The sequence below is a fragment of the Passer montanus genome, unplaced genomic scaffold (assembly GCF_014805655.1).
Source record: "Passer montanus isolate IOZ18808 unplaced genomic scaffold, ASM1480565v1 scaffold42, whole genome shotgun sequence".
NCBI lineage: Eukaryota > Metazoa > Chordata > Aves > Passeriformes > Passeridae > Passer > Passer montanus.
This window is the reverse complement of record NW_024369041.1, coordinates 4,167,725-4,194,390: the sequence shown is the minus strand read 5'-3', so window position 1 is coordinate 4,194,390 and position 26,666 is coordinate 4,167,725. Positions and strand designations below refer to the sequence as shown.

Sequence of the window (26,666 nt, the reverse complement as noted above, 5' to 3'; positions counted from 1 at the left end):
TTGTAATTACAGAAATCCGATCTAGACTGACAATATTTAAGTGCTGTAATTGAGAGTGAATTCTCCAATTTACTGAGAAGGTATTTAATTTCCTCAAAAATTCAATAGAAGGGAGAAAACTCTTCATTGTGTATAACCATCAAAAATGACAGGGAAGTGCCAGGAAATTACATATTAGCTGCTACTTTAAATTTAACTAAGCAAAAATACAGTCTCATATTTTCCTCCTGTGCTCAGCAATGAATGGCTCCCTGTCCAATGGCTGGCTATATAGAATTACAGAGCCAGGACAATACGTCCTCACCAAGCAAATAATTAACCTGAATACCAACATTTCAATATTCACAGCAACACCTTCTTCAAGAGAGACAGTGAAATCACACAGAGGAAATACAAATGCAACAACATTAAAAAAAACCCCATTAATTCAAGCCTGTTATTTGTTAGGCTATGTAAGTGCACTTCTCTAGGATAGTTACTCTATTTCAAAGCTCAATTTTTTATCCATAACCACAGAAGTAATGTTGATGTTTTGTTTGTGCATCTTTTCCTGTACAAAAAAATGAGTGAAGAGTCTCAGACTCTTAAGTATCTCTCTCTCCTCTCCCCCAGAATCCTGGTAAACTACCTCCCAATAGAGATTTTTATACTTATATAAGCATATTTAGGAATATTTTCTAAATAAGTATCCTTGTAAAACTAATTCCTAAATTAGATAAAGAGAGAATGCCTGACCCTAGAAATCCTGTTAGAGGGATAAATCCCTCTAAACCTTCTCCTCATTTCCTCCCCATTGTCTAATACTACTGCTGTGCATTTTCTAGTATGAAATGTGCACTGTGTCCAAAATACTTTAAAAATAGTTTCAAGAATAAAGCATTACTTCACTAAAACATGTGTATCTATATTTACTGAGTGGTTTTGAAACTTGCATATACACTCAGATTCTTATTACATGGTTTTAACAGCTTAATTTATCTGTTTCCTGCTAATCTAGGACATTGACTTCAGCAGGAATATTCCACACACCAAAGAAAGAGAACACAACTGGACTCTGTGAGTACAAATGTGCCTTCAGTACAGGCATCTTCTTCAGCTGAGAATGCCCCCCAAAGAGTGCCCACATAAACAAAGCACTGAGCAATCTCTGGATTGCCTGGTTTCTGTGCTGAAAAATTTGTCTCAGCCCCTTACAAAGGACTCGATTCTTCCTCCTTCTCACACTGAGGATGAATGCACTCTACAAGTGGCGCCGTGATTCACATCAGCAGCAGCCCCATCTCTCACTCCTGCCGCTGCCAGCCAGAGATGTGCAGGCTCCCAGCTCCCAGCTCCTGCTCTTTCCAAGCCTGGTTTCCTTGCTGGTTCCCCAACACCCCCCAGCCCAGATGCCCATTTGAACAAAACGCCCCTGAACAAAAGCAGGTGGGACTCCAGGGGCTTTGTTTCCTCAAATGTCTGTGTTCCACCAACACCACTGGGAATACACAACACACGAGTGGCAAAGCTGACAGCTAGAGCAGCAACAGAGGTACCATGGCAGATTTTGGAGCGTGGTTATGCTATCAGAACTGAAGGGCTTTGGTTTACAGCTCATTCTCTCAGCAGGCACTGAACACAACATTATGTTCAATATGAAATTAAGTGTATCTTCACAGAGGAGGCTACTATAATTAGTAAGCAGAAATTAAATAGTCACATTATAACATTTCTGTGAAATATCAATTTTGGCATAGATAGTGGATTCTCAACAGTAGATTTGTTGGGCCATATGTATTCCTTCTAAGTTAATAATAAAACCTAAATATTTCTCAAATATGACAGCAGAAACAGTTACAAGAAAAGAACCAACAATATTCACTCCTGTGATAAGACCATAGATATCTTGAATTACACCTGGAATAAATTTCATACAAAATATGCACCTGTTAATCCAAAAGCAAAGACTATTCTCCAAAAGATTTTATGCCTATGACCTGCAATGATGTTTAGGTACAATTTTCATATGATGTACATAAAACACATATATGAATTTATATATATATATGAATATATATATGTATTTTCCAGACTACTGGAAAATGCTAATACTTTTACTATGCTAAGAAAGACAAAAACACTGACAAAAACCATCCCCCTTGGGCAGTGAGCCTCCTCAGGCTCACTTTGCATCCAGAGAAGAGAGGCAGTTTCCTAGATGGGGTAATCTGAGTACCTACAGGTAACTCTCACAATTTAACTTTGCTCTGGAGGAATCTAATTCTTTTCAGAGACTAGAGAGGGAGGTCACAGAAGCTAAGAGCTAGCTGAAGTTACCCTTTATAATAATTTCCTAAATTACATTTGTCAATTTGACCGATTCTCGTGATGCGACAGCAATTTGAAAGATTTCTGCCAGAGAAAAAAGAAAAATCATGGGGATAAATAGTATGTTTTACGCTGTAGGCAATTTCTGAACTCCTTAGCAAAGAAATATACATGTCACTGAATCAGAAATATCATTTGGACTAACACTTTAAAAGGGATAATCTTTTCAAGAATAATTTGTCAGAATTTCTGTGTCAAATACATAATTTACCCCCACAATTTTTTTCTGAAAGCACTGATAGGATCAAATATCTCAGGACCATTTAAGCTTAAATGTGGATGAATTTATAACTTGCTAACTTCAATTATAGAGAAATTATTTAATAACTGTAATTTAATTTTAAATAAATAAAATAAATAGTGCATTTAATTGCATCATTAAACTAATTCCTCAAAATAATTGTTTCCTCTCTTGCTATTACCATACAGAAAATTCAGATATGTCACTGTACATTGTCCTCTGTTGCTATCAGCCAAATGGTCTAAATCAGTATCAATGCTGCCTTTGATTTTTGCCCTTACTCTAAATAAAAATTTAAGTAATGATTAGTAATACCTTCAGAAATAGATAAATTATTAGAAAAAGTCTTATTGAAATCAATGGAATCTAAGCTGAGTTACTCAAAAACTTCTGAAAACATGATTGCAACTATATACACAAACCCCACAAACCCAAAGGATAACACAAACCCTGACTGCAAATCAGATCAATGGCTAAATTGGCAAGGCTGACCTTATTCTTTCACTAAGATTTAATTGTTATTTGATATCCTGAAGTAATTTGGCATCTTGGAAGTATTTAATATTTATACCTTATTCATTCAAAACTAAACCACATTTTCAGAACGTCCATAGCAGCCAAACCCCTAGACCGAGTACTGAAATGGAAATAGATGCAAGTCTCTGTTGATATAATTACCTTTTTTAGAGCTCCCCTTACTCCTATTAGAGATTTTTTGAAGAATATTTGTAAGGAAACTGGAGGTCTCTATGCCTTTATAAAGTACTTGGTATCCCACAAGGTTGGGCCTTTATTATTGAATTTTTCCTCTTTTATTTTTGCAATTTTATTACATGTAAGTTGAGGAGTGTTAACACACTAATATGCTAAACACATATGGCTTCACACAAAATTTAGTTTTCACTGTATTAAAAATAAATGGAGATAAAATAAAAAAGGAGGACTTTCATTATCAGATGGAAATATGCAACTGAAAGGTTGTAAATAATCATGTAGGTACATTTTTCTTCACTAAGCACCAGGAAACCTGCAAGACTGAAAAACCACTTAGGCTAGAAGATTAAACTGCCATCCATGCTATCATGACTACTCTTCCCTGTATCCAAGATACGGAGATCTCTTGAGATCCTTTGACCGTACCATGCTCTAAGGAGTGACCAAATCCCTGGGTGGAGAGCCGAGAAGTGCTGGGATCTCCTTTTATGACCCATGAATACCAAAACCAAACAAACTGAATTGGCCAGCCAAGCTGAGACTGAGTGCAAATGTCACCACCATCCATCAGCATCCTGCTCCTCATCCTGTCTGCTCAGTGACTCCTGTATGCAAAACAATTTATACCCAGTTCCCTCTAACATTCTCAGCCTGCTTTTACTAAACATGGCTTCATTTTCTGCTGGACCTTGTCACATAAAGCTAAACAAGCTTCTCTGTGGCCTTCTGTGAAAGGAGAGCTACAGTATGCAAAAAAAAAAAATCTCCTGTGGGCAAACCATCACTTTTCATGACTCTGCCATCAGTGCCAGGCAAGAGCAATTGTGTCTTCTTGAAACCAAAAAGGACATCATTGCAGGCCACAAACACTAAGCCACCACAATTTCCTCCTAATTAAATTCTCCCATTTTGTTCAGCACAGCAAGCTGCAGTACATGGGTGGTAAGTGGCTCTTCTCAGCATGTGTTGGCTACAAGATACATTTGAAAAACTAATTTTAATTAAAATGTGCATTTCTCAGTTGTTGAACGGGAAAGAAGGTAACAAGGGATGTAAAAGGCTCTAAACCACCATCTCACTTAATTTAAATGCCATTTAAAAATTAAAATTAACTTTACAGTCCTTACCTATACAACTAGTATTTGAGTGTAATGCATACCTTCAATTATACAGAATTCCAGACTTAGAAAGCAAGTATGTCAGAAACTACTACAAAATCTCTGCCAGATCAACCTATCATATGCACTTCATTCATTTAGCAGAAGTCTGTGTTATCAGATGCCTATCATTATCTAGCCAGTGGGAAATTCTGACCAGTTTTCAGACTGCTCTCAGGTCCACTTTGTGGTATATTTTTCTAAGGATGCTATCTTGGTACTCTTCTGCTGAAAACTGGGAATAAAATTTTTCAGCGGACTCCCACCCTGTTGATTCCCAAAGGGGCAGATTTTGGAGCAGGAAGGGATAAAAATCTTTTAATGGCATGAGGTTTGTCTCTTCTGGTGAATAAAATGTACAGCTGCATCCGAGACTATGGAACTGCCTATGTCTCCAGGACTAACAACAAAGGAAAACAGATCTCAGATGAAGGCACTGACTGTATGACCCCAGACAAGTTGCTTGGGGCCAGATTCCGATCCAAGTTACACTGCTCTGGGTCACTAGCCTAATTGCTCCAGTGCTCTTCAGCTAACAGTGTAATTGAGGCAAAGCATTGCCCTCAGTTTTCCATTGCTTTTAATATTAACTGTGTATTAGAGAAGTGAGTGGCCTTTCATGATTTGTGCTTCCACATGTCACTAAACAAAGGAGAGAGACAGTTCCATTTTAGTTTATTACTGTGAACCTCATTCATATCGGTTTACCTCATTCTTTGGCTGGCAACAACTTGTGCCATTTATTGCAGCTGTGTCTTCATCTAAACCAAAAACGTGTTCTCTACTTCAAGTTGAGTCATGTGAGTTCAAATCTAGCAAGATGAGGCAGCCTTGTATTCACATGAGCTTTAATGTGACCTGCCAGCTTCCCTGAAACTGCAAGTGCCTTGATCACAAAAGGGTTTTTTCATTTAAAATCCACTTCCTTTCAACACATGGAAGCCCAGAGAGAAAGGCAAAACTCATCACTTGCAGGGCAGCAGAGAGAACTCAAGGCTGGGGAACATAGTTTTACTAAGCATTTTCCTTGGGAAAGTAGGGTGCTCAGCATGAGTGGGCTTTTGTAACTCTCTGGATACCCTGGCAGTCTGCAGCATGAATGAGCATTTCTTTACTTCAGCACACTGGCAATTGCTGTGTGCTTTTCACACACATCTCTTGTAAGGAATGGGATTTGGCTCTGGTTTACACTAGTTTGTGCTTTTTAGCTGTGATTTAAAATGTATTACATATTCACAATAGTTCAGGAAATTCTACTTTGTAACTTGTGCTGTTCTATTTTACATTCAAATTGTATGCACATTTCAGAATTGTATGCTGTTTCAGACTCTCAGGCCCTGACAAATAAAGGATATAGGGGTTTTGAGAATCCTTTTTTTTGGCAGGAGTTGTTCTGTTTCATTTTTAGCTGGTTTCCTAGGAAAACTGAACATTGCCAAGGCCTTCAGATGTAGGTCTGCCACTGGTTGACGGTTCCTAACTTTTGGATCTCTGACAAGAGCAGACAGCTCACAGATAACTTAGGTTGCTTCCAGTTTCTTTAAGGCAGGCAAGCACGCAGAAATGAGAGGATCCTGCTAAACACTCCTTATCAAGAGGAAGACTACAATAAGGTCAAGCTTTCCACTTTTACTAGAATATAAAGATGACACAGTTATGAATATTGTAGCCAAAATAAATCTTTCAGCAGAGTCTTCACCACATTGGAATTCACCCCTCACTCAGACACAGTACAGCATACTGACTGTGCACATTTATTAGAAGTCCCAGTGTAGCTGATCAGCTTCCTGTCCTGCTGGCATTTGTGACAGAACTCTCCTGTAGGTTATCTAATGAAAATTGTCTAATGAAGAGGAGAAAACTCAAAGTGAAGTTTTGATGTGATTAAGTTAAAAGAAACCTGCAACAATTCTAAAAACATCAGATTCAAATCCATGGTCCTCAATAACTCTCAAATTGCTCTTTAAAAAAGCACAGCTCAGTTGGATACTTACAATAGCTCCCATTACAAATTTTTCTGTAGTCTTATTATGCAGGCTATCAACAGCCATTGGACTGCAACAATGGCACCAATCATGATCATGACAAGACAAAAATTGATTAGCTATAGAGGAATAGCTGCACAACCTTCTACAAATTCACAATGCCAAACAAGTTCCCTTGGGTATGGTACTTAAAAAGAATTCATATTTAGATTAGTTTTTCGTCTTTTGGATTTAGACCATTTAAAAGCATCTCAAGGAATGCTTTCCAGTTCCCACTCCTACTATATGAGCTAATCTAATAAGCATACTGAGATACACTGAAGGATTTTGTTTCCCTCTCTGGCTTCCATCTCCAGCACTGCACACTTGCACTAGGGCTGACAGCCCCACCAGGCAGCCTAGGGGGGTTCCTGATGGTCTGCTCGGGGAAGCAACACAGAAAGCAGCTGAACAGTACAGAATATACAAAAACAGAAAAAGGAGAATCACTATACATGGAGATCGTGGTTCCGTCTTCCCTGTACTTTTCCAATTATGAGAAAGCACAGAATATCAGATGTGCTCCTACCACACAAGCCATGCTGGGCCACCTGGCTACTGATGTGCCACAAAACCTGAAATTAAACTCGCATGCTCTAGAAAGGCTGCTCTACTCAGATCCCTGGATATCAAGTATGATTTAAGAACTCCATGCTACCTAAAGGGTGACAAAGAGAAGTACAGAAGTGACATATTCTTTGTCAGGGTCCCAAAGCATGGCACAGAGCTGTTCATAGACAGAGGAAACAAAGAACTGCATTTGGAGTTTCAGGTGCTTCCATCTATGGGGGAAAGAAAGCAACCTCTACATGTGGGCAGAAGGGAGACAATTACAATAAATGCCATGAGAAATCTTACTGCCTAAACCTGTCCTTTCATGAGGAGTAAGGTGGTGGCTGTGTCATCACAGCACAGGTAACACTGCCTAAAATTCCAGTATGTTCAACACAAGAGGGCCATAAATTCCCTGTGATCTACTGGAACCAGTCAGCAGCCTGAGGGGATTTTCAGTTCCTGTGATTAGAGATATATCTTGGAATTATACTGGAACTGTAAAGGCTAGAAGTTCATCAGAAGCAGTGCTCTGAAAATCACATGCTTTCTACTCAACATCTATATTAAGTTACCAGCATAAAGTTCATCATGAAAGTGTAAGTATATAGTATTTACTTTATGTCATCACATGGAAGATGGACCATTAGAAAATACAATCTGCTGCACGCCCTGTTTTTAATTTTATCCATTCCTTTATATAAACCCACATACAATTTCCCTTTACATAAGTTGCATTAAAAAGAACAACAACACAGCATGAGTCACTCCACAGATACTTGTACACTAGAACTTACAGCTGGCCAAGACTGAAAGAGCCTTTTAACATCTTTTTATCCTGCTTATTTTCAAGTCCAAATGTTTTCGACTATGAGTACACATAGAAGTGAACTATAAAAAAAAGCTCAGAATAATCTTTTTAAAATGTTATTTCTAGCCAGAAGTGAAATGCAGATTTTAAATACAGGTTAAATATATAAACAAGTATATAAATCTATCTTATAAGAGAAGACAGATTAAATCCAGATAAACTGCAACTTATAGAGAAAAACTCCAAATGAGATGCATATCTATATGAAATAAACTAGAACACACACACACCAGAGACTAGGAAAATACAGCACTTGTAAGATCTTAATCATGCCACATTAAGAATGCAAATTGGTTTTTACACAAAATCTTACTGAAGCCAATGGAACAGCTCAGGAAAGAAATTTATGGGATGCTTCCGATCACTGCAAACCAAAGAATTCTCCTAACGAGTGCTTGGATATACAAACTTAATACTGCAATTCCTTCAACTGTGCTTCTCCCAGAGCTGCCACTGGGAATGATTTTCTCCAACATCAAAGAAATAAACTCCAGACTCCACTCCACTTGGAACTAAGAGTGCAGCCCTGATAATACTTTCTGTCACTCTGCAGGAATGAAAGAGCAACACCAAACTAGTTTTAAGGCTTCCCATTCTTGGCAGCAGCTATACCTGTCAAGACTCAGAGGAATACTTGTTATGTTATGAAAACAGTACAGCTAATCATTGCTTTTGGAAACATCCATGCAAAACACCTTGTTCATTCAAGCAGAAATAAAACAAGAACACTCTGAGAACAATAAAACAAAACTGACTAATGATTCAACTACAAACACCACTGTGAAAACTGATTCAGTTACAAACGCTACAATGAATTCTAAGCAAATCTTCTGTGCTGAAGGAAAACATTTCAAGGTCAAATAAAGAATGCTCCACTGTGGAACAAACTCTAGTGAAGAAATCATACAAAGTGATCCTGGAGCAGAGTTTTCTTTAGTTCAAACTCCTAAACATTGTCTTTGTTCATACATTTCTATAGCAGTGACATATTTAATACACATATCCTGTACTGGAAGTGTTAGTACTGTTTCTCCAGATATGTTTACAAATTTCTGAAAAAAGTGGTCTGCAAGAAACATGCTGAAAAATTCAGTCAAAAGAGAACAGAAGACATAGCTTAAGCCTGTGTTCAGCCAGAATTAAATATAGCCTTCAGGTCACAAAAAGCACAAAAGGCCATGCATGCTGGCAGAACAGAAGATGTACCTACTGTCCTGAGTGGTCCAAGAAAAACTCAGACTGGAAGGATTTTTAAAGATTATCTCCTCAGTCAGGGTGGAAGATACCACCACTACTTCAGCAGCACAAGAGGACTGAAAACTACCTTATTCAGAAAAGGCAGAGCCTTCAAACCTGCTGCTTAGAAACCATGAACAATAAAAGACGCAGGAAATTACAAGGGATGGGTAAACAAGGAGATCTTTCTAGATTGTAGGGGAAAAAATGGAAAACTAATCAGGCAGAGAAGTCCCAAAATGAAAAACCAAGGTCAGGAAAAACAGGTTTCAGCAAGGCTTTAGAGACAACAGAACATAACAATGCCTGACTGGAACCCATTCAAAAATCAATTATGAAATACTAGAGAAATATAAATAAGAATATGGCAGAGCCTTTCCTCAACACACCTTACATGACAGAAGGAATACTCTGCCTGTTCTAGAAATGATGGTTCTGGGAGCAGGAACCTCACTGGAAAGCTGTTGGAAAGACTGAATTCTGGGTGTACTCTGACCTAGATCATAGAGGCAGAATGGCAGGGTAAATGGTGAATTTGGAAACACGAGCTCAGAACACTTCTCACACAAGGTGGTAGAGCCACCAGATTAGCAGGCTCAGAAGAAAATTGCTAGTACAATAGAAAAATCTGGTTTAAGATGAAAGAGATTAATTAGATAGTAATAGCTTAACTCTTTCTCAATAAAAACAGAGATTTGAGATTTGCAGAAGGTATATGAAATTTTAAGTAGAGGTGGGCTCAGCTTCTTCTTGAGGGGACTGCTTCTCAGATGCTGGAGGGGTTAGAATTTCTCTCCCCTAAATGATTCCTCCTGCCATTGTACTCACTGAGAGCTCCTGATCTACGGGGCTGAAGCAGGGCTGGCAGAGGTGAGACTGACATATGGAAAAACAAGAAAGGAGCTCACGTGTCCACTGGGCTACCATGGAGCCTGTGGCTGGTTCCAGGCTTTGTGTCTTTGTGAATGATCTAAAGAGAGATCACATTTTTGTATTGCAGATAACACTAAACAGAAGGAGCTGCAAGCACAAGATGGCTTACAAGCATGGGCAAGAAGTGCTACAGTGAATTTTGTTACAGAATAAATGAAAGAGTGCATCTGGGATCTCTAATCTGAAACAAACACAAAGAAGAAGGAACATACACAGGAGACAATGATGATTAAAATGCTTTACATATAAAATTGACTAGAAATTAACTACAAAAGCTATATTATATGTTTGAGTTTCAACCCAGCAATGTCAGCACTGGGAAAGAACAGTGATTCTGTAGGTGAATCTAGCATAATTACACATCAAGCATTTCTGTAGCTTTATAAAGGATCTTGCAGAGTTACAGTAAAGAATAATTGAATGAAAAGGAGAAGAAATAGAATGGCAATCAAAACATAAATAACTAATAATATATAACTTGGTCATTGCCAGACAAAATAGCTCACAATCAATTATGTAGGTTTGGGCATCATGAAGCTGTAAAAGAAGATGAGAAGGAGGAAGGAAGGAAAATAACCCTAAAAATTCATGAATATAAATTTGGATTGCTACATTTCTTGACACCAGGATGTTGAATAGCCAGTTTCCAGCAAAGCCTTGCTACTTAGTGACATCATTGCTTATGATATAAACAAAGACAGGATGAAATACTTGCTGAAGTGGAAGACATAGGGAAAACTAATGTTTTCTTCTCTTCCACAACTCTAAAGATGATTCATGAAGACTTGTTGCTTGGCTCTATTTAGTATTTTTCTATTCTAACAATAAGGAATATGTGAAATCTTAGTCTCTGGCAAGAATGTAAAGCTAAAACATTAATTTGTATTTTTCTTTGCAGCAAGTGAGCTTTTGAAGTGATGTGCTAGATTTTAATCCCTACCTGAAGCAACATTATCATTTGTCACAAAAAACCCCCAAAAAACCCACAAAAAAAAGCAAAAAAAACCCCCACAATGTTCAAGTTCAGCCAGGTTAGACATAATTATATGGAAGAAACATATTTCTTAGTTGGCATTCCACCACTCAAACCCTAGAAAAGTGATACGGTTTGCATTTTGAAGAGAGTAAATTTAAATCTCCAAATTTTCAGCCAGGGAGAGGAACAAACCAACAATAAGCATAACCGAATGTTGTGTCCTATCGAAATATCACAAACAAAAGCACTTCTCTATTACACTAAATACAGAAAATATGAACTGTGCTCAGAATTGTCATCGTTTTTTTTAAAAAACCAAACAACTGTTCAACAACAAAGATTCAGGACATTAAGAATTGCTGTGAAATTTGGATCTCTCAGTCATCCCTCATGTGGGAGTCTACCTAGATATTTGATTTTTTCCTGTCTCTCAGACACACATGATGACATTTCAGAAATAGCAGTGATATTGCTCCATAATGCCAAAAAGGGGATTTGAAGATCACATGCAGAGACTGGATGATGCCACTTTGTCCCTTCTGTTTGAAAGGTGAATGTGTACACAATATGGCAATGTAAACCACAATTAATGAACTCCAGAAAAAATATTTCTGAATCCTCCAATAAATCCAGCATGTTAATAAACTCCTGAAATAAATTAGAAAACATGAGATATGCTCAAATAACATGAAGAGCCAAAGATGCAAGCTGTTTACATAAACCAGAAATGACATCTTAGCTTATATGATGTAATGTTTTTATACAAGCCTGGTAGACTAAACAGTTGTGATGGTGCCAAGTGTTTGAAAGGTGATGGAATTAATTGAAACTGGCCAAGACACAAGTTCCAGCTCTGATCCTAATGCCTAAATACTATCTTCAAATATATGAAGGCAGAAAAAAAGTTTAAAAGCGCGTTAGTGAGATTGTACAGTTCAAGCCATCAACAGTTAGAAAATACCAGAATGAAGCATACTTGAATAACCTTACATTGGACACTTTCTTTAGATTATGATATAGCCTTTAACTGCATGATTACATACTAATTTTTCCACATAAATTCTGATTCATTCAGCATACATAATGAATAGTGCGTACATAATGAACTATTTTTCTTGTAACAGCTAGTTGCTTTTGTTCAATGTGTAGTCCCAGGACTTATTTGCTACACATTATTCATATTCTTCTCTGAAGACAAAATTATGAATTTCATCACGGGTTTTTCCATGCACCTCATGGGTTTTCCAGGCTACTACAGTGTCTGTCTGATTAACAAACATTCATTAGTTTATTTTGAAAACATTGCTGTGAGGGGAGGCAGCAGTGTGCTTCCATTTTACACATGGAAAACTAAGGCACAGGAAAATTACTTAATGTGCTTGATGTTCTCTTCAAAGCCTTTTTTTTTCAAATCCAACTCTCACAGAAGTGAGCAGCAGCCATTGGTTCTGAGTACTCCATGGTACCTTTCTCTGCCAGCAAACAAACAAGGAGAATTTGTCATCTTGGGGTGGTGTGTGGCTTTGGAAGGTGTCATGCACTGATACACATTAACACTTCTCTGGCAGTCACACCAGAGCATGGCCTCTTCTGCCCTGTTCCTTGAACTTGTTCCTGTCCCCCTTCCTTCTTCCCCAGTCACACTACACAAGTGCTGTTCTTCATTCCTAAGGCTGTCCTTTCAGTCCCAGTTCTCTGCTCAGCAAGTCCTAGCTCCATCCCTGGTCCAAACTGCCCAGTAACCCCATCTTGTACTTCCTCATTCTTTAAAGTTAATCTGAGTGAACATGCCCTCACCTTTTCCCCCCAGCTTTCCTTCCCTGCGCATGCTGCCTGAACTTAGATTTCTTTCCTTGGTCCTTTATCTTCATGTCCCATTCAGGGTTATTTTGTCCAATTTCCATTTAACCTAATCCCCATCTTGCAAGTCTTTCCTGTTCTTGAGGACCGCCTCAAGTCTGTTAGCACCTCTGGGGCCAGTCTTCTTGCCTGACTCCTTTGTCTGTGTTCCCCAAGTTCCAGCATCCTCTTTGAAGGTTTGTTTCTGTGCTGCTCTCCTTTCTGCATTTTGACAGGTGTCATTGGACAGGTGTCTTCTGCTTTCCCTCTGTCTGTGCCAGCAAAGGGAGGGGAGTGGATGCCGGCGTCACCGCTCTCAGCCCACAGCCACAGGGCAGCATCTGTAGGGGGAGCACGGCACAGCCACAGAAGAGTCTCGGGAAATTCAGCTGCTGACATCCAAGACTGTTCTGCCAAGCCTGGGAAAAGCTTGGTTTTTCCCAAGACTTTCTGACATCAGCTATGTATCTATAGCATTGGTGTGCTCATGACACAAAAGAGATCCATTCATCTACTCAAGGTTTAATTCCCAGGTAAGGCTAATACAAATTTTATAAAAAGGTCACCACAATGTTCAGCACTGATTAAACATTCATTCCTGGCCTAAGCTTACAGAAATATGGCTACAATGTTCAAATATAGCAAAGAAAAATAACAAATGCTACACTTTTTCCTATACACAGAATGAGTTCAAGAGAGTTCAGAGGAGCTACCTTAGACTGTGCATCAGAATGAGCTGTGCTATTGGACCCAAGTGAACGAATAAGAGCAAATAATGCAAGATGCCTTTGAAAATAACAGCTCATAACTGGCTTTATAGTGTTGCATTCACTTTGAACCAAACCTTATCAGGAGTTTTTATCTAAAAAAATTTCCAAAGTGCATATATTTCTTATGTCTTATTTAACATTTGTAAGTTTTAAATTGCTTTGATTCATTAAGAGAGATTACAATGCCTGCAAAAACAACACTGAAAGAAACCCAGAAAAAAATCCAAAAAAATATGAACTGTCATGATATTATTAATTGCTTACTCCAATTTCTAGATTTGTGGCTCCTGTATATAACTTCACAGAAGGTATAACCCAGTTTGCTGAATATAAAACATCTCAATATTAATCTGCTCATCTTAGAAAACAAGAAAAATATTTTGCTATTTACATAAATATTCCATTACTGCTTATGTTTTTACTGCAGCACTGCTTGCAGTTCCAACTACGTGCATTGCAGAATTTGTCATAGTTGGACGTATAATGTTATGGTTTCACTGGCTGTCTTTCCAGTTAGTACATCTTAAAGACCAAGGACATTTTCAGAATATGAAAATCTAGCATAATTACAATTTACTATGTGTAATACATTGCCATTTATCACAAGACTTTGTTGAACCTCAATGATGCCAACTGCCTTAAGAACATCACCCTTTTCAACAAAGATACCCTAAAATAAATTGCAAGTATTTATAATGCAAATGTACCCATGTGCATACTCGGGGATCTAAATGTATGGCGTGTACATTTGTACACTTATCTCAAAAATGAAAGCTTTAACCTTTGCTTCCTTGTTTTGTGTTTCCATTAAAACAAGCTTTTTGATGCATAAGTGCCACCTGTAGGAAATTTTGGAGTATGCTCAAGAGCAGCCCTGTGCCAGCTGAGGCACTGAGTTGTCTCCCTGCCATCCCCAATACAGGCAGCTCCTGTGGAAATTCAGACATGTATTGAGGAACAGCCCTGGGTGATGGTAGCTTGCTTGATGAAGGTTAGTTTGTAAAGCCACATCTACAGGAAAGTTGTTGTTTTCCAGTGAAGTCTAACCAAAAAGGAACTGAAACAAAAAATACTGTTTTTCCATTTCTTGCCTGTATGACATTAATCCATAGGAATCAAGCAGTCCTTTTCTATTGTATGTTGATCCAAATAGAGTTTGCCATGATTAACATGGACTACTTCACTACAATTACTTTGGGTGCACAGATATGAAAGGATTGCATAATGTATATATTTTTAATTACATCTACTATTAATTAAAGGAATATAGGTGAAAAAGTGTTTTAATGAAAAAACCAGCATAATCTCCACTACTATAAACATAGTTCAATTTCCTGTGGCATTGAGTAAGGCATGAATGGATGGAAGTGCATATATCTTAATTCCAACATTAAAAGAAAAAAAATCAAAGAATTTCTAATCTAACTATAAAAATAATATTGATTAAAAACCAGCATAATCTCCACTACTATAAACATAGTTCAATTTCCTGTGGCATTGAGTAAGGCATGAATGGATGGAAGTGCATATATCTTAATTCCAACATTAAAAGAAAAAAAATCAAAGAATTTCTAATCTAACTATAAAAATAATATTGATTAAAAACCTGATACTGATAAAATAATAACTGAGACTTTTCAATGCCTTATCTTGTTTTTCATATTACAAGAAAAAAAATAAGAGCTTACAAAAATTCAGGTTTTTAAATGTTAGAGTCTGCCTAGGTCAAAAAAGTGAAGTATTTAATCCCAATTTGTAAAAAATAACAGAGAAAACTGGCCTGACTCCCTCTATAGCCATCATCTTTAACAGTTATGCTCCAAAAATATGTTCACCACAAGGAAATAGTTTCATTAATTCAGCTGTACCAATCATTATACAGTACTCCCATTCCTTGGTACATTTACTAGGGAACACAAATTCCACACCCAAAGCACATTTTGCATCCAAGAACAAAAAGTTATTTTTAATAATTCAATGTGAAATGACAAGATAGAAATTATCTGGTACACGCGAACAAATGAAATGCCATTCTACGAAGAAATATTAGTTCATTGTTTGACAGGCAGTGGGTCTGTTTAGTTTTGTCAGTCACAGTTGGGTACAAGCGACATGTCTCTCTTCTCCCCTAGTCAGCCGTCAGCGTCGCTTCGAGCACGTACACTTGTTTTGGCTGTCCCCCGTCACCACCTGACATTTATCTGCTTGCTTCAACACACACAACCTTTACCACCCGCGCCTGCTACTGCGAAACCGAACTTCGCCTGCCCGCCGGGAACAGACGGGCGGACGGACTGACAGCCGCTGTCCCCGGGGCACTGCGGCTCCCGGGGCGCGGGGCTCGGCGCGGCCGGGCCCGCCGGCGCGGTGCTGTCCGCGGTGCTGAACCGCCTCCCTCTCGGTCTCCCCCCGCGCCCCATCTTGCGAGCCCCACGCTCGCCGCCTCACGGCCCCCACGAGGGACCGGCAACAAGTCTGGCCGCTTGCCCACGCCGGCCGGCACATCCGCCCGTCTACCTGAAGCACGGGAATTGCTCTGTAATACAAAGGACTTTGGAGACCGCGGGCAGCAAAACCCCACCGGGGCCGCTACCCCATCCCTAGCTCCGGACTCTCCGCAGCTCGGGCTCTGGCTCCCGTTGCTGCCTCTCCCAGAACAAGCCCCAGCGTCCATTCCTGGCAGGGCAGGCTTGTGCATCAGGCTTGCCCGGGGTAATCGCACCGCAACGCCAGGCACGGTTTAGGGAGCGGCGGTTTTCCCTCCCTTCCCTCCAGCAAGGTGCAACCTTCTCTTCTTCTTTTGTTCTCAATGGCGGGAGGGTGGCGGCAGCGGCGGGAGGGGTGGGGAACACTTGCACCTACAAATTCATGGGGGATAACAAAGGGCCATACGACGCGCGGATTAATTTGCATTAGCATCCATGAGGGCAGCAGCATCTTACGTCTGCAGGGATTAGCCGCGCCGAGCCCGGGCTTACCGTCCCTATCGCAGAGCTGAATCGCCTCCAGGCTGAGGTTCTTGATCACCTCCTCGCAGGGGCTCGTGGGGCTGCTCATGGTGTGCGCCAGGCGCGGAGCCTCCATCGCGCCCCTCGCCGCTGCCTGCTGTGGCTTGGCCGGGGGCTGGGGCTGGCCGGCTCCGGTGCAGAGCCGCGCGGCAGCGCTTCCCGGCGCCGCCCGGCTCGGCTGCGAGCGCTCGGCGGAGGAGGCGGGCGAGGAGCGGATTTGTCACCGCAGCGAGCCGGGGAGGGGGCAGCAGCGAGGCGGGCGGCCGGCGCGCCCCGGGATCCGCGTTTAAAGGGGCCGCGGCCGCCGCCTCGGAGCCGTCCCTGCCCCCGCCGCTCCTTATGTAACGGCGGCCGCGCTTCCACGGGAAGCGCCCGGGGAGTCCAAGCGCTCCGGGTCAGGCCCTGGAACGGCCGGTCCGGGTTCCAGCCGGCCTGCCTCGAGCACAGCTGCTCACCGCCGCGGCGTGGTTTGTTTCGAGGTTACTCCGTAACCCGACAGAGTCCCCCAAGGCAAAACCATCCCCAAGCCACAGCCAAGCGACTTCCCGTTCCCTAAGCGCACAGCCCTCCATGACCGCTGTGTGGAAATCACACCCAACTGCAAGGGCTCTGCCGTCCACTCTGATCCTTCCTGATTATGCAAGAATTTGCAGAAAGAAATATTAGCCAGTTTTAGATTGGTAAACCTAGAAAAGCTGGCAGAAGGTAATTGATCGCAAGAGAGGGTATGGGAATGAGCTCTTTCTTGCTATCTGCCCACCTGCCCTTTTTGTGGGAAGGAGAAAATCTACATGGTATTGGTCCCATTTGTATCAAGCCCTTCTGAAAAGGCTTGATTATTTATCAGTTATTTATCAGTTCCCAGCTTCAGGAACAAGAACGGGGCCAGAAAAGGAGAAAATGTAAAGAGTAATAGGATAATAAATTAAACTGTGTAGCACTCCACCATCATCAGGTGTGACAGCTCAGCTCCCTCCCCACAGAGGCCTGCAGGCTGGACAAAGGAGCAGCCTCTGGGCCTCTGGCTGCAGGAGTGCACTGCTTTCTCCAGGTCATGGACTCTGGGATCAAGCTCACTGTGCTGGGATGGGATCACCAGTTTCCAGACAAAGTGGTTTGAACCCGTTTCCTACCACACATTACAACAAGCATTCCTGCCACTGATTTGTTGTTTCACCAAAATAAAATTGACACTGTTTAGTCATTGATCATGAAATATCAACACTGGTTGCTTTGAGAAACAGCAGTTCATTGCATGCAGGCTCCCACCAAGACTGAGGCTGTGACGTTTCTTGGTCAGCACCAGATGACATCAAGTCCAGAGAGTCCCTAAAGCTCCCATTTCTCTTTCTGCAGTCCCAAGACCACCCAGTGTCCTCCCTGACACTGATCTGGCACAGTAGCAAGCCCTATGCACAGCTGGATGTCTGTCATCCCACTAACACTGGACTTTGGGATCCTTCCATTCTTTATGATGGTTTCCAGGGACACTAATCTCAGAAAATGAACTCTGCTCTTTCCTTTCATGAAGCCACGGCCAAGTGCTGCAGCCTAGAAGCAAGGAATACTTTTTAGAAGCCTGGATTCCTCTGACACCTTCAAAAATCTGTAGTACATCCTAGGGAGAAAGAGCAATGTGGAGCACCCTTCTGGAACTGTGTACTCTTTACCTGTCCCCCCTCCCCCTCTTTCTAGTTCATCCTTTTTTTTCCCCTGCTCTTTATTTCTCTGAGGTTTTTCATCATGATGGAAAATGGGTGCAGAGGGGTCAGGCAGAGGAGAAATGGAATGAGTAGGAAGGGAACCTAAAGGAAGAGAAAATGAAAAGGAAGTAATAACAGGGAGAGTGTGAGTCAATGGGGAGGTGGGAAGGGAGAGGAATATATGAATGAATGAACAGACAGAATGAGGACAAATTTAGAATCAGAAAGGGAAGAAATTAAAGTGGGTGAGACTGCATTCATCAGGTTTTAATTTTGTCTCTGACAAGCATTAATTCCCTGTGCTGAATCAAAACCTTTCTGCTTGATATTGTAACTGTTCTTAGCACACAGGCATCTCCTACGTAAGGCTGGAAAATTTCTTTCCCTGAAGATGGTGTATTTAGTCTCTAGCCTTATGTTCCACATTCATTCCCTTCCACAATGTGGCAGACACTTCAGCAGCTCACACAATCTTGTTACTTTGCTATAACATTATATAAAGTCCATTTGAAACAGACACTGTTCTTGAATACTGAGAGAATTCCCAATTTATTCTCTGCTTCTATTTTATACACCTTTCTCTCCTCTACTTCTTATTCTATACAACTGAAATCAGGTTTTTAAGAACGGATGGATTTTGCATAGCTCTTTGAAAGCGGACAGCATTGGGGGTGTTCCCATTCCTCAAAGGCCTCTCATTTCTCAGCTACCTTGTAGCAATAACCCCTGTCTGAGCTCTATCTATTTCTTTCTCCACACCATTACAATTTTTTCTTAAGAAAATACTGATTAACTCTCCAAATACCAGCAGACTTCTGTGTAAGTGTAGTGCAGAGAAACCTTTTCCATAGCTCTGCTTTTCTAAAGCTAGACCTGCCTGAGACAGTATTTTGCAGAGTCACACTTCAGGCTGCATGCTTCCTTTAGCCTATCACCACTCCCATCACCTGGGCAAGGGATCAACATTTTTTTAAAGCTCAAATTCCTCCCAGATGTGGTTCCATGCAATCACTTGGCAATGAATTTAGTCTGAGGTATTTCAGTCTCAGAGCACACAATGCTCTCATGGCATTTTTTTTCACCTGAGAGAGCTATACTCTGCTTGTCTTAACAAGGAATATCACTGTCTGAAGCACAAGTTATGCTTGTGCTAAAGGATGACAGCCTCAGCATATAATCAGAAAGTTTATTCTGTGACAGATTATCCCTGACAGTGTTTAGCAAAAAATGTCACATATCACAAATATGGGTCAACATTATGTAATGGAAAGTCTGCCAATGGCAGCACAACATTAGAGACAGCAGAGGGTCATGTGCTTAGAACTGCAAAAGCTTGCAAAGAATTTACCACAACAGCAACCTCTCAGACTTCCCGCCTTTAGATAAACAAAATCTCACCAACTTCTGTAGTTCAACAACAGAATGTGTTAACAATGTGTCTGTTATTACAGTAACCTCACACAAGGAGAGCAAAGCAGTATTTTCTAGCGTGATGCACACACCCAGAAACGTGAGCTGTGACACACAGCTCTTGCCTGGTGAGGTTCAACAATCTCAGCTCTCCTGCCTCAGCCTGGCATCCACAGTGCCCCAGGTAGGTCAGCATGATCTTGCTGCAGGGCTATGACTCCACAGCAGAAAGGCAGAGAGGCTGCCAGCCAGCTGGAGAGGTGTGTGGCTTCTTTCCTAAAAGGCACAACCTCATTCATGCCATAAAACAAGGGGAAAAGGGTTTGCTGTATATTCCTTTTCTCCCCCCTACACAATTACAAAGTTCAGCCCCACCTGTGTTGCACTCTGCTTTGGGAAAACTGCTGAGCACTAGCAGCAGAGCACAGCACAGAGCTGGGCCACCCCATACTCACTATTTGAAAACTCTTTTGTATTTCATTGTAGCAAGATTTATCTGCAAGTTATAAAAGAAACCCTCTTTCTCAGACCTCAGCAAGACTCAGAGTTCCAGCCCGACCTTCCCACTTGGGAATAAAAAACGACTTGTGTTATTGCTCAGTGGACTGTGCAAGCAGAAGGCAAAAAGGCTACAGACATGGTTTTCAGGAAAGAAAAACAGGGAGGAATTAAACACAGCATTTTGGGATTATTTTCCTCCTAATAATATGTCACTTTTGATGAGAAAAGCAAAATATTAAAGGACAGATAGAAAGAAGGATGAAAATCAGTATTGAGATCAGTCCTAAAAGATGCACTGGCTAAACTTAGCAACTAATCCCTGAAGTTTCATGGAAATAAATTCTTTGCAATTTTGAAGTCATTCTCTGTCCTTAATGGACATCTCAACTGTTTTGAGCGTGCAAAGGCACACACTTGAAAAAGGATTGTGTTCAAAATATTATTGAAACACCATAGAACTGAAGTAAAATCCACAGACTGGTGACAGAAAGACAAAAAAACCCACCCCAAAACTGAAGACCCTAAGTGAAAGCCATAACTCCATAGAGTTAATGTGAAGTGTGACACCTCATCCTCCTGAGATGGACATTGGTGTGTGACAATTTAGAGCACTGGGTACAGTATCTAACCAGGAACCTCTTTGTTTTTCTCAGATAACAAAGCAAGGACCTCCTCCAGTGCTCAGACAATGAGGATGATGGCAGAGGTCCCCCTTTTATACTCTAGGAAAATCCAAGGCAGAGCAGCAGTGTTTGTTCTTAGCTCTAGAGTGAGTCTCTCTCCCTCTTTCTGCGAAGGTACCAGCCATGGACAGGCACCCTGACATCAAGGCCAGCAGTGAGGCTCCAGCTCTCCTGGAAATGTCTCTGCCTGCTTTTTTCTGCTTCAGCATTGTTTGAGATGCTGGGAAGCCCCACAGCTTCTGGGAACCCTCCAGTGAGGTGCATGCAGTGGCTCATACATCTCAAAATGTCTCTTCTCTCCTGTTCAGAGGGCTTCATTGCAAGAACTGAATTCAGTTTATGCATTCAGGCTTCTCTTGCAAGGCCATAAAGCATACTTTAAAACATCAAAGATACAATTTCAAGGCATTATTGTGACTTCTGGTGCTAGGGAACCTACTCATGAATCTGGAAAAATGGCTTCAGTGTAGGCACAGCTAGTCTACAACTTGCATAAAAAGATAATCAGTCCATGAAAAAGATAACCAAGGGCATATAAGATAGAAATTCACTAGAGCACAAGTGGCACAAATGGGATAGCCAGAGTCTGACTCTGCCAAGTCTCCCAAAACAGGAGTTAAGAGGGTGTCAATTGCAGTTAATAGCAGCAGCTTCAGAGCAAAGGAAAGGACGAGGTATTTCCTGCAATGAATGTTACAGTTGTAAGACTAAAGCACAGTGCCAGTGCTAGAAATTTTTGTTCATTCAAGGGAAGGCTGGAAAAGTTCATGCAAAAGGAATAATTTAGAGTTACTAAAACCACAAGTGACTGAGCTGAGAGTGACTGAGCCCTAAGCTGAAAACCAATTGAGTCCAGGGAAGAGTTACTGAAGACTTATAGGTACTTGTCATGGCCTTCTGTAAATGCCCATTTTCAGCCACTGCTAAAGGGACTGCACTATCCTGGCTAAGTCCTTGGTCAGACCCAGGACAATCACAGAAGTGCCCTACTATCCAACCCTTCATTCCTTACCACCCACTACTGCCACACCATCCTCATTCAAAAGGAAAACTTCAGAGTATGGAGCCCTCTGATGGCACCAGTTGGGTGTGCAAATCTCAACCTAATCTAAGCAACATAAACAATTTAAAGGGAATATTCCTCTCAGAACAAGAAAGACATCAAGAAAATTATCATTTAATTAATGCTATTGATGGTGCTGCTTTTTGAATTTCAGTTTTCTGATTATACAGTCTGAATAAGCATCTAAGAAAGAAAAGTTTTTCATATGCAAAAAAAAGTATTTGTAGTTCATAAAATTTATTTGTTCCTTAATGGACACAAAGTGCTGTTAATGCTTAGCGTTATCACTTATTAATTTCATTTTAAGCTTAGCCTCCCTTTATGAGAGCCAGAGTAACCTTAGAGAACAATCTGAACCTCTCTCCTCTGTGCTGTAAATCAGTCTTCCAACTTTTGTAACCACTTTCACATTTAATTAGTGCCTTATCCTTCAGATATTGGACCATATCTTGACCTTTAAAGGATACTAATGTCTGCTTATCCTTGACAATGCTGACTGCTATTCAGATTTAGTTTCTGTCTACAGTTCAGTGGCCAGCTTTGATACCTTTAAGTGAATTTTAGCCCCAGGTGACTTGTTTCAGTAATTTCCTTAAGATATTATGTGGCACAGCATCAAATGTCTTTGTAAAGTCTTGATGCTGTTCTGTCCCCTGCTTATCTTGTGGCTTCATCGTAAAAGATGTGGAGGATAAACATTCTAATTGGCCTGGCTTGGTTTGCTGCAGTACACCTGGGCCATATCAGGGTCTCATTACACTATTCACCTCCATGTAAATACATTTCTCCCTTCAGCTTCACTATTTATAGTATTTGTTTCAATTTGGAGCCATGCCCATAGGACAATAGTTTCCATAGTTACTCTTAATTCAGTTTTTAAAGACTTCTGGCATGCTGAGACTTTATTAGTCTCCTGATACTTCCTCAATTCTCTGTGGGGTTTTTTAGCAACTAGCTGTTCCATCAGTTCTTTAAATATCTGAAGGGACACCTCAGATGCATTTGTTCAAGTGATGATATTTCATTCTGTATTTCTTAGCTACTTTTTCCCAGCAGTTCATAATTACATCAATGATTTCTTAAGCAAGCCATTATTTAAAGTTTAATCTCCTTCACAATAAACTTCATGGCAGAAGTCCAATTAGTCTTAGGGAGAATAAGAACTGGTCTCAAAATTTATCTCCTTATTACAAATTAATTACAATTAATATTTTCTTGGTCAAGTAATTTTGTGTTATTGTGCCTTCAAGACTTATAACACAGTCTTTTCCTATTATTTTTAACCTCTTGGCAGCTGTTTCAGTGCATCCTCCTGCTGTCCCTGTTTCTCTCCTGTGTACTAAACTTGGAATATAAAGCCCTGTTTTGGTGACCCTCCAGTTTTCTGTTTCTAGCACAGTTCATATTTTAGTTTTACTTGTTTAAGTATCCCTCAGTGACCCATTCCCTCTTCAGTGTTTCCCATTTTCATTGGAACAAGACACATTTCTGCTGGCTTTTCATTACAGTATCCTCTCATGTGCCCCCTACTGCCCTTCCCCTTTCCACAAAGCCTTTTCTGAAACTCTCTCAACTGATCCTATGAATGAGATTTTCCTCATAATACTACACCCTTTCACTGGATAACCAAAACTCTTCAGATAGCCAAGAAGAATGTACATTAATAAGGATAATGGAGAAAGTCTAAATTATTAGCTCCTCAGTGTCATCTACTGATCTCATTTTCCTATAACTATAGAGCTATAAGCATTTTGCATAAGCATAGAAGATGGGTTCTAGGTCGATGTCACTGCTTTTTTACCACACAATGAACACAGTCAGGTAAGCACTAAGGAAACACCAGGAAGATTGTATTAATCAGTAAGAGTAGGAACACCAAGGCATTCCCTCTCCTTAGCTCAGAGACTGGATGAGTAGTGAGACTAATCTTAAATTTAATTTGATTCAGCCACTTACTAGAAGCTCTCATACTGTTTTTCAGACCTATGATTATTTATATACATATTTTGCACTGACCCAGGCTGGATGCCAGGTGCCCACCAAAGCTGCTCTGTCACTGCCCTCCTCAGCTGGACAGGGGACAGAAAATATGCAGAAAAGCTTGTGGCTCGATATAAGGGCAGGGAGAGATCACTCAGCAGTGACTGTCACAGGCAAAATGGAATTGACTAATAGAAATTAATTGAATTTGCTACCAACCAAAATCAGATTGAGATAATGAGAAGTAAAACAAATCTTAAAAGCACCTTCCCCCACCCCACCCTTCCCTCCTTTTTGGGCTGTACCTCCACCCCAACCCACACCTACAAGTGCTGTAGGGAGATCAGGAACAGGGCTTATGGGCAGTTCATCACAGATTGCTTCTGCTGCTGCTCAGGGAGAAAAATCCTTCCCCTGCTCCAGCACAGGGTCCCTGTCACAGGACACACAGACTTCTCCACAGACTTCTCCAGTGTGAGTCCTTCCCACGGCTACAGTTCTCCATGAACTGCTCCAGAGTGGGTACCTTCCCATGCAGTCCCTCAGGAACAATCTGCTCCAGCATGGTCCCCCACGGGGTCACAATCCCTGCCAACAAACCTGCTCCAGCGTGGGCTCCTCTCTTCACAGGTCTGCAAGTCCCTCCCAAGAACCTGCTCCAGCGTGGGCTTGCTGCAGGTTCACAGTGTTCTTTAGGGCATCCCAGTGCTCTGGCATGGGGCTCCATGGGCTGCAGGCTGGTCTCTACTTCCCTGGGGATTTTCATGGGCTGCTGGGGGACAATCTGCCTTGCCATGGTCTGCAGCACGAGCTGTAGGCGAATCTGCTCTGGCACCTGGAGCACCCCCTGCCCCTCCTCCTGCACTGACCTTGGTGTCTGCAGAGTGTTCCTTTCACATATTCTCAGTCCTCCCTTCCCTGTCTGCAATTATTTCTGCACAATAACATTCTTTTCCCTTCTTAAATATGTTATCACAGACGCATTACTGCAATTTCTGATTGGCCTGGCCTTGGCCAGTAGTGGGTCTGTCTTGGAGTTGGCTGACTTTGGCTCTGTTGGACATGGGGGAAGCTTCCAGCAGCTGCTCCCTGTCCCCTCCCTGCTACCAGAACCTTGCTACACAGACCCAATGCAATAGGTGATCCACAATTAAAATGTCACAAAATTTCACAAGAAATAATTTCACTTTTAAAACAGCAATGAAGAACTGTGTTTACCATGGGCTTGCTCTGGTAGGAATGCATGCCCACTTAGAATGCATATACAGATAGATTAGATAAAGAAAGTAGAGCAAAGAAATAAACAATAAAATGAGCATTTTTCTGTAGCACTGTTTCTTTAACAACATCCACAAGCATTTTAATTAAACCATGTTCTGCTCTGAATTATGTCCTACTGCTGTTACTTGTGTTCTGAATATATGTCAGCCCTGCAGTATGTTATTTATTGGTGGTGTAGCAATCCTTACAGATTTCCAGTTGTTGTACATACGCAGTGCCCTGGAGTGTTTAAAGTCAGTGGAGGAGTTGTGGCATTCTGTGAGCCTTGAAAATCCTAGAACTGACTCAAAATCTGTTAGTGACTGATTCACTGCTCCTGCTTCTTAAACCAGGCTGCACAGGAGGATAACTGCAAAGGCCATCTTTAGCCCAAGGAGTTTATTTGCCTTAGGATCTTTCTGCAGTCAGTGGAGAGTAGAAAAATCCTCCTCTGTGTCTCAAAGGGAGTTCATCGTAGGTGCTCAGAGTTGCTCCAGAGGAAATGCTTCCTTTTGAAGGGAGAAGCAGAGGGAGAAAAACCTTTTGAGGCTAAATTTAGTCTTTGTGAATGCCCTCTAAATTGTTCTTATGTATGTTTGCAAGAACCATCTTTGATCACCTGAACTATATTCTGGAGTGAGAAATGAGAATAGCAAACAAATTTGGCAAAACTCTCTCTCCAGGGCTAACACAAGCTCCTCAGCTCCTTCTCTAAGGTTCAGGGGGCTTAATCTCCACATGCTGGTAGGGACAGGGCTGCCTGCGAAGCAGAACAAGTGTTCATTTATCCAGACACAGCTGCTGCCTGATGACAGAGGTCTGATAGTGGCTCCTGTGTGATGGAATGTGGGTCTGTGCTCAGACTTGTCCGAGCACTGCTTATCTGAGACCTGCTGAACGCACATCAAATGCTCATCATTTGTAAATTCTTTTTTCCCTAATTTCCTCTGTTTCTTCCATGTTAACTGCTAACCTGATATCTTACATTAGTTTTTAAAACCAAATTTACTAGGGTTATTTATCTAATTTTTCTTTTTAATATCAGTATTTTTATTCTTGATTATCTCTGTTCTTATTTGATCCATTTTAAGTCTAACCTCACCTACTCCCATCTATCTAAGAGTCAGCTTCTGATTAATGTATCTCCACATAAATTCAATTTAGCCATCGACAGTATATTTTTGGGGTTGATCACATGACATCCCCCTGGTTATTTCTGGGATGAGGAGGGAAAATGAGGTAGAAAGTAGCAAAATAAACTGCTTTCCGTGTTGAACAGTTGATTTTAATTAATGAAATTAAATTTTACTTTGTTTGTGTGACAAAGTTTTGCTTGCTACAGGGAGAAGCTGCTGGAGTTTCCCCCCAGTCTGATAGA

General features: G+C 41.0%; 1 protein-coding gene across 3 annotated transcripts in view; it reads right to left on the bottom strand.

Annotated features, from left to right (window-relative positions):
* PHYHIPL (phytanoyl-CoA 2-hydroxylase interacting protein like) overlaps positions 1 to 26,666 on the bottom strand; it is a 55,044-nt gene that overhangs the window by 14,868 nt on the left and 13,510 nt on the right. Inside the window, exon 1 of one of the 3 annotated variants that reach the window (XM_039719650.1) lies at positions 16,659 to 16,926. The exons of the other annotated variants lie outside the window; for them this stretch is intronic. Within the exon in view, the coding sequence (XP_039575584.1) occupies positions 16,659 to 16,764 (106 nt within the window). The 5' untranslated portion in view covers positions 16,765 to 16,926. Of the gene's footprint in view, positions 1 to 16,658; positions 16,927 to 26,666 lie in introns of those variants that run through there. 3 annotated transcript variants of the gene reach the window in all.